We start from the raw sequence: 9,589 nt of genomic DNA on the forward strand, positions 1-9,589 counted from the left end.
AATCCAAATTTTAAATCACCTAGAGAACCACAGTGTAATGCACGAAGCTCAAGGAGCGATTATCTGCGTCACACTTGCCCTCATATCCATACTACTAATTTCGAAAATATACAAAGCATATAAGGCATGCATGAATGCACATGCTATGCAAGCGGCAAAAGCTCACGCAGCCGTAGTCGACACCGTCTAAAAGAATTCGAAAATTTTAAAACATGCGTTCGAACGCAGCCTCAGCATAATAAATTCTTTACCGATAACCATTTTTCCTTGTCTCCTTGAATGGACGAAGTAACAAAGCTCATCCAATTGAATATACAAAAACTAAAACATATACACCTGACTATACAACAGGAACTGGTCAGAAAACTAAGGAAAAGTACCTTAGCCAAACGCCTCACGGAAGCGGAAGCGCTTGTGAAACAGATTAAAAAATTGTCGTCTACGTTACTAGACACAACCCACGGCTCAGAAATCATAAAAATAACCGAAAAGGCGGACCAACTTTTGAACGCAATTAAGGCGTCAATCGAAAAGGGTAGACCAAGAACACTCAAGGAAATTGCGCTAGCCGTCCTATTTTGCCTCAGGTTACAAAGAAAACCGAAAATGGCTAGCATACTCGAAATAATCAAGACTACATCGTCTATAGTTCCGCAATTCGACGGAAACATAGACAAACTGAAAGCCTTCGCTGACGCTTTAAACTTGGTGAAAACATTTGAAACACCGGAAAACAAAGCAACCATAATTAACGTCATACTAACCAAACTAGAGGGACGGGCGAGAAATGCATTCACTGAAACACCGACATCGGTGAGCGAGATAAGCAAAATTTTAAAAGCTAAAATAACGACCAGCCCACCGGAACAAGTTCTAGCTAAAATGGCTAACTTGAAACAAAACGGTGGAATCGAACAATTTTGCCTGGATTTAGAAAAATTGGTGTTCAGTTTGGAAACAGCGTACACCGCTAAAGAAATTCCGCCCCAAGTTGCCAAATCTATGGCAAACAAAGAAGGCGTCAAACATTTAGCCGGAGGGTTAAAAAACGAAAAAACCTCGCTCATCATAAGAGCAGGGAATTTCAATTCATACTCCGACGCGATGACTAAAGCGTTGGAGGAAAACTTAAATAATGCGAGCGCATCAGTATTTGCATACTCGCAAACCAACAGAAACGCCAACCGTTTCAACAACAACGTTGACACACATTATAATAATTACAGGCGCAGGCCAAACGACTTCCATAACCGCGGTAGAAACCAAAACAATTTCAACCGCAACAATTTCAACCAAAATAATTTCCAAAACCAACCGCGTAATAACTATAACCGTTTTGGCCAGCAAAACCAAGTTCGAGACCAATTCTCAAACATAAACCCACAGCGAAATAACAACAACAACAATAGGCGGAATACAAATTTTAACCGCCCTCAGCAATACATCCGCCTAACGGGAAACGAGTCACAACCGACGGATGCCCTCCAGTCCGAACCGGCATTGACATTGGAGGAAAACAAACATTACGGAGACCAACATTAAATATTTTTAAATGCGACGTGAATTGTTCAATGTTCGTTACACTATACTTACAAATGTCAAGCAAACCATGTATATTAATAATTGATACAGGCGCTGACATCTCAATAGTAAAAGAAGAAAAAATTAACGAGTGGCACTACCAAATGACCCGAAGGTTGCTGTTGATCCGTCTATAACACAGGTGCGTGTAACAGTAAGCAAGGACGGACTGTTATCGGAAACAGTGCAATTAATCAGACAGAAGGTGGCGCAGCCAACACGAGTGGCACTACCAAATGATCCGAAGATTGCAGGTTCGTGTCCTGTCACGGTCGCCATGTAAACGAGAAGAAGGATCTTACGCCATTCAGTGGCGTCGACTTTCGGATTTGGTAAATTAATAAACACAAACGCTATTCGTACAAGCGTCGCCTCTCTACTGTATACTGTCAACTGGCATCTGTGGTCCAAAGAAAAGACTCTCGGGGCTTAAATACTAGTTTACAAAAATAGGCTTAAACTCTACACAGAATATTTACAAATTATGCTGGGCGGAGCATCGCACCAGCAGTTAGAGTGGGCTGTGATGGCCTTGGTCAGACGCGTTCTTCGGAGAGAGAGAGAAAGCACTTCTTTGTGGGTCAAAGTAAATAGGAAAAGAAAGTGCTGAAACATGTGTGCCGGATGCGCGCCACATGTTTGGTTAAATTTCTGCTGCTAGCTAAACTCGCAGCGGGGCGGAAGGAAGACAAACTCGCCGCTGCCGTTGGTGCGCGTCGAGTTATACAATCATAAATAGTAAACGAACCCTTGGGCCAGATTGCTGGCTCGGGTATCGTATCACATTTTATGTTTATATCGCCCAGCGCCCTCGGGGGTGGTTTATTGCCTTAGAGGTCTTGAATATTGATGAGTTGGGTTTAAGCGTGATCATATTACACAAGGAAGGAGCTCAAAATTAAAGGTATAAAAAACATTCCCAATTTTCCCATCCGAAAGTAGTTACGAGTTTCACTCGGACGGACCAATCTGGAGCCGTCTGATTCTGAAACGAATTCGTGATTACGGGAACTTTGGAAGGGGCTTAGCTTGTAAGAGACAAAAACAAGTCCAGGGAAATAGGTTCCCTGGCTTAGGAAAGATTTGACTCCCGTGATTCTTAGGCTTCAATTGCCGACATCTAGGGAAATAAGTTCCCTAGATTAATCACGAAGCGCTCGAGAGAGGACGAGCGAAAAGTCTTGCCTTCATAGCAAGCATCTAGGGAATTTCGATTCCTTAGATTATAACCACAAAAAGGAAAAATGTAAATTTGAATTTCCCGAATTGGGGAAAGAGGTCTAAGGTCGAAGAAGACGAAGTAAAGAGATTAGCAGATGCAGCGACCCCATAATAACAGACGGGTTTATTTACCCAAGTTTACGATAGGGCTCGATCGAGGCAAAATAAACACATCATTATCGCATGATCCTTTTTCCGGATCGTGTGAATCATAGGTATAGGTTTATGATAGGGACGGATCGATCCCAAATAAATAAATACATCTCTCCTCGCACGATCCTTATTTGCGGATCGTGTGATTCATAGTTCGTTATATTTATTCTAAAAGAGTTTTATGATAGGGACAAAACTAATCGCAAGTTCGTTTTGTTTATTATAAAGGAAGACGAAATAGATATACCAAACTTGGGTATAGAGAGTTAGACAGAAATAGAATAAAGTAGAGGAGTTCGTTTTTGGCTGTTAGAGGAAGAACATCGTCGCGTTTTTGATCGTCCGAAATTCCTGCTGCCTAGACCGCTAGGCAACGTGTGCACAGAAGAATCAAAAACTTCTAAACCTACAACGAAAACAAAAAAGAAAATAAGACCAGCTTCCAGTATCTCAACAACAATACTTACTGCCGCAGCCATACTGTCACTTGGCAATACCCTGCAAATAAAGCCCATAGAAGAGAGTGGACTGATATTCAGCCATTTAAGTACCTGCATAATGAAAAAAGGAACATGGGAAACCAAATTAAATACCAAGGTGCGTCCCTCAGAAGACGTCAAGACCATAAACAACATACATGACAGCTTATTCATAACTTTCCAAAAAATGAAAAGAATAAGGCAGGATGAAAATTTGCACCAACTATTTGAATCATTGCAACGCCAAGCCATCAACGCACGTAATGAAGTGCAACGATCCATGAGCGTATGCCGAAGTAAAGGAATATTTGGGTTCCTGAAAGATATTCTATTTGGAAGCAGCGATGTTGATGATAATATCAAAGCCATGCGTGTTAATGAGGACGAGAGAATACACAAAATTACCCATTCCATCGACTTCATGAACAACAGGGCGTTACAAATGGGAAACACATTTTCAACCAAGATCTCAGCACTTCATGAAGGTCTAGAATACGCGAAAAAAAACTATGCAGAAGATCGAGTACAAATATCCCTACGGAAAGCAATGGAGGTAGCTTTGTTAGCCCGCGAACCTATAGACGAAATACTTACGAAGTATAGAACATTGCGCTCGAATCCGTTAAGCAAGCAGTTACACGAGTTACACGAAATACACGTAAATATTACCAATCAACTACCAGCTGGATACGCAATACTAGATCACCCATTAGCGATTAAGTACCAGTATCAAACAGTTAATGATACTATTACTATTAGTGGTCATGACAACAATCCTAATAAGCAGGGAAAATTTCGAAGTGTTTGAAGTAACGGCCATTCCTGATCCTATCAATAGAACTCAAATTATGGTGGAGAAACCGTACGTAACTATCAACGATCAAGGAGAATATTTCTATCCCACGAACGACATGGCACCACTGAATCAAAGTCATACGATAATAAGTCAACCGCAAATCTTCAAAGTTCCGGATTGTGTATCTGCGACACTAACGAATAAAAATACAAGGCCAAAATGCGCAGTTCATCAGATGCCCGATAACTACACGATCTTGAAAAGATTGCCAACGCCAAACTCAGTGATTTATTATACAAGTAAACCAAGTACAATAATCATAAACTGCGAAAACTCCATAATATCTCCACCGTACGAAGCAGCAATCGTAGAAATGACACCAGATTGCAGAATGCAGACAATGAACGGAACAATATACGCAACCTTAAACGGAAACAGCAAAAGAGTGCTGACATATTTTAAACCTCGGAGCCATATCGACGTCAGCTTAGAAATAGAAGCTAAAACAACAGTAAAAACAACCACGCCATGGTCCATCAACCCTTATAAAAATCTACAAGAGAACACGGAGATGAACGACTCTCCGAAAATCAAGCATCACCATATCTGGATCGGAGTATCGTCAAATGCAGGATTAATCACGGTAACATTGATCCTTTTCGCGTACCGTAACCTGAAGAAGGTACGCCTATCAAGTATTCCCATGAGGATGTCGGAGCTAGAAGCCAGAGCGTTAAACAACGACATGTCATCCGACATTCGTAGAGGTCAACCAGAGTAAGCTCGTGCCAGAGCCTAGGACTAAGCATTGAGGAGGACAAGCTGTCTAATATCCGAAAGTTGCAGTCAATGAAGATAACTCGTACCAAAGTCAACATGAAGAAAGTTTCCAAGGACCAAGCATTGAAATGGACATCCATTAGGATCTGGCATAAGCCGAAGAAATTTTAAAAGTGTTTTTAAACTTTGTTAGGACATAAGTATCGCTTCATGTAAAATAAATGAAAAATTACGATAAAATGTAAAATTTATATCTATAAGAGATAAAGATAGCATAGGGTCCGTTCCAGAATTTATAAATCTAGTTGATTTATCAGGGCCGGAATGTAACGGACCCAGTAAAATTAAAAATTATAAAAAGACAACCACAGATGCCGATAGGAGGCCTCAACTGAAAAATTTCCCGGCTGGCAACCTTATCTACTTGAACCCGCCTTTCGGGTGTCATTAATATTTACATGTGAAACACGAGGCGAGAGTACTCGATATGGACCACCAAAGGGTGGTGATTTACGACAGGCGTAAACATGCGCGAAGCTCACTAATTTGTTTAGGTCCCGTCCTCTTCGGCGCACCAGAGATAAGCGCGAATGACGGGAGAAGCATAGGGCCACAAACAAGTGGAAAAGGTTCCATGCGGGAATACAGATAACCGATATGTTTCGGCTATCTGAATAGGAAACAACTGGGAAAAATCCCACGCTGAGAAATTCGAAGGCAGATAACCACGTGGTTGGTTATCTGTAAGAATAGGAAAGGGAAATTGTTTTTCTCTGGAGTAAGTTAAATTAACCCTGTTCCAAAGCAACGCACCATCATATCATCGAGCAAGCGAACGCATCAACAACAGTACACTCACATCTATCAACGAGGGTTAGGGGCCAGAGGTACGGCCAGCAACAACGGGCGGAGCAGTTTCAAAAGCATATAAATACTTGTAAAATTCCTGAAATATAGTATTATTCACAATAAATACGATGAATAATTTTATGACACTTGTCTTTTTAGTTACCATCGCTAGTGCTTGGTGCCTCGTGGCCTATGACTGCAATGGATCCAAGATATCTAAAGCCACTATATCTCTAGTCCAGACTCCTGACTGTAATCAAACTGACACAACTCCTAAGGTTGATAAAGTGCGCCTTATGGTAACCCAAACCTCCGGATCAAAAGAAATTAAATATCTGAGATGTTTGATAAAGGCAACTCATATGATTTACAGGTGTGGGTCCTGGGGGGGCAGAGATTCTCCATCAGCTATAGATGTACAGTTACTCCGTGTAAACAAAGAAGACTGCAAAACATTGGTGACCCCGACAACTGGGAAAAATCCCACGCTGAGAAATTCGAAGGCAGATAACCACGTGGTTGGTTATCTGTAAGAATAGGAAAGGGAAATTGTTTTTCTCTGGAGTAAGTTAAATTAACCCTGTTCCAAAGCAACGCACCATCATATCATCGAGCAAGCGAACGCATCAACAACAGTACACTCACATCTATCAACGAGGGTTAGGGGCCAGAGGTACGGCCAGCAACAACGGGCGGAGCAGTTTCAAAAGCATATAAATACTTGTAAAATTCCTGAAATATAGTATTATTCACAATAAATACGATGAATAATTTTATGACACTTGTCTTTTTAGTTACCATCGCTAGTGCTTGGTGCCTCGTGGCCTATGACTGCAATGGATCCAAGATATCTAAAGCCACTATATCTCTAGTCCAGACTCCTGACTGTAATCAAACTGACACAACTCCTAAGGTTGATAAAGTGCGCCTTATGGTAACCCAAACCTCCGGATCAAAAGAAATTAAATATCTGAGATGTTTGATAAAGGCAACTCATATGATTTACAGGTGTGGGTCCTGGGGGGGCAGAGATTCTCCATCAGCTATAGATGTACAGTTACTCCGTGTAAACAAAGAAGACTGCAAAACATTGGTGACCCCGACGTGATTGCTCGTCCCGCGTGCGATGCGAGCAATCGGAAAACAAGGCTTTGTTTCGTACACAATAGAGGAGATGATAGCATCAACGATTGCTATAAAAGCACTGCGCATCTCGCAATCAGCCTCTTTCTTCAACCGACCATCGAGTGGAACACAAGCTTCCGAGTAGCCTATGCAGAGCAGCAGTGTTGGACCATCGATAGTCGATCAGCAGCAGTAGATAACAAAGGAATAATAAATCCTTTGTTATATCGAAAGAGTAAAATAGTCTTTCTCAAGACTTTCAAAAGAGTTTTCAAAAAATTAAAAAAAAAAAAAATCCACAGCGGGACAGGGTAAGGAGATTCTAAAACCTAATCATCGCTTCCGAGCTGAAGCAGAATCGCCGAATTGCACTATCGCTTCCGAGCTGAAGCAGATTTTAGATTTGTGGTGAAACCGAACATGAAAAAACAACACAGTGTGTCTTCCGAGCTGAAGAAACTTTAAAATAATAGTGTGAACCCCGAACCAAAACAGAATTGAAGAAGTGTGGCTTCCGAGCAGAAGCAGAAGAGTTTTTCAAAATAAATTGTAGTTTCCAAACAGAAATAGAAGTGACAAACTATCGTGAGATTTCGGAACTATCGTTGTTATTTCCAAGCTGAAGTAATTGTAGTGTGGTGGCCATACGAAGCTTAGAAAGCAAAAATTATAGAAAAGATCCCAAGAAGTGTGAATAAAAATTATACAGTGTTATAAAAAAGACGAGACTAAGTAAACCCCAGGGTGATTTTGTGCAATTTAGAGCTTTGATTTAGTGTTCGGTCCATAACGCATTATCGTTTACCTCATACTACAGTGATTTCATAGTGCGAATAGATTACGAAATAATTCAATATGGCAAGAAGTGAAACAGATAGCGAATCAGTACAGCGCTGGAGACGTCAGCTCACGGCTCTAGAAGGTTCCATCCATGAGATAGCCATATATGTGGATGGCATTCATGAGGAGACCCCTCCTACACTGGAGGAAATCATTATCCAGAGAGAAACAATTAAAGTCCTTTTCGATCAAGCCACGGCGGTGCTGTTGAAAATAGAGGGAGAAGTTGGTCCGTCCGATCGACGGCGGCCGCTGATAAACAAAATAGTAGAATCACAAACAAAACTTCTCAGATTGGAACACCTACTGAACAATGCTAATGGAAAACCCACTCCAATGCCTAGTATTGGAGGCAACTTCGACCAAACGATGAATCAAGTAGCAAGAGCAGACCACTTGCCCCGTCTCGAGCTGCCCCGCTTCAATGGTGCAGTCACAGAATGGATCTCCTTTAAGACAAGATTCGAGCGCAGGATTGCATTTCTCACAGAGGACGCTGAAAAGTACGCATTCTTGATAAAATGTATGGATAAATTTGAGCCAGCACATAAAATGTGCGACGCGCTAGAGAATTCCGGTGTATCCTTCGATGAAGCATGGGAAAAATTGGAAGAACGTTTCTACAAAAAGCGACTTGCATTCGAGGGACACTTCTTCAAAACGTTGAAGATGAAGAACGGTGTCAGACCATCAGGCAAAAATCTACTAGCCTTGATCGATTCTATAGATATGATGATCACCACCACCAGACAAATTGCGGGCGAAAATAATAATTCGCTCTCTTGCATTGCCAACGGTCTCTTGATATGTATCGCTAAAGAAAGACTTGATGACGTAACTCTTGCAAAAATGGAGGAGAAACAGGACTTGAGTACCATTTACAGTTGGGATCAGTTTAAGGCCCAATTGGAGAAATACGCCAACCAACTGACGTGCAGTTACAAGACTGAATTCAACAAGGCCATGTTACCGCAGAGAACCCTAGCAGCAATTACTGACGTTAACACATGGCAAAATACAAAGTCCCAATCAGAATCGAAGTGTACTGCATGTGATAAATCAGGACACAATATATACTATTGTCTCGAATTCAAGGAACTTAATCAAAAACAAAGACGTGAGTCCGCCCGGAAGAACGGCATGTGCTACAATTGTCTAAAAAAAGGACACTCGGTGACCATATGCTCATCACTAAACAGATGCTACAAATGTAATGGTAAACATCACACGATGCTGCACGAGGACAGCGAAGAGGCCGATCCAGTTCCATCCACTAGCTTCGCTAAATGACTGGATGATAAATACATATTTCTAGCCACCGCTGTTGTTCAAATTCGTGCGACAAATGGACTTTCTCACCAATTCAGATGCCTGCTTGACTCGGGCAGTCAACTAGAAGTAATCACAGAAAAAGCATTCGCAAAATTGAAATTATCTTATATACATGAACCGACATTGATATTAGGAATTGGAGCGGTAATAAGATCCGATAAAAAGGCCACGGTGGAGCTCACCTCAAATAATAGTAACTTCAAAGTGAAGATGGAATTGACCATTATACCAGAAATACTAAATGATCAACCAATTCAAAACTTTGGAAACGATGAAGTGGATATTCCAAATGGTATAAAATTAGCAGACCCACATTTCTACACTAAAAGACCTATTGAGTTTGTCGCCGCACGGATCATGCCTTTAGAGCGTGATTCATGGCGAGAACGATAGAGCGGATGCTTAGATCGCGCTCTATCCTAAATACACAGAA

General features: G+C 41.3%; 1 protein-coding gene across 1 annotated transcript; it reads left to right on the forward strand.

Moving 5' to 3' along the window:
- The first annotated feature begins 606 nt into the window (after positions 1–606).
- LOC129774520 (probable cyclin-dependent serine/threonine-protein kinase DDB_G0292550) lies at positions 607–1,542 on the forward strand. The gene has a single exon (XM_055778270.1). It carries the CDS (start codon positions 607–609, stop codon positions 1,540–1,542), a length of 936 nt encoding a protein of 311 aa, XP_055634245.1.
- The last annotated feature ends 8,047 nt before the right edge of the window (positions 1,543–9,589 follow it).

The sequence above is a fragment of the Toxorhynchites rutilus genome, chromosome 3 (genome assembly GCF_029784135.1).
Source record: "Toxorhynchites rutilus septentrionalis strain SRP chromosome 3, ASM2978413v1, whole genome shotgun sequence".
NCBI classification, from domain to species: domain Eukaryota; kingdom Metazoa; phylum Arthropoda; class Insecta; order Diptera; family Culicidae; genus Toxorhynchites; species Toxorhynchites rutilus.

Excerpts from the sequence above, each read along its gene's own strand:
- LOC129774520 (XM_055778270.1), top strand. The coding sequence starts at position 607 with ATGGCTAGCATACTCGAAATAATCAAGACTACATCGTCTATAGTTCCG.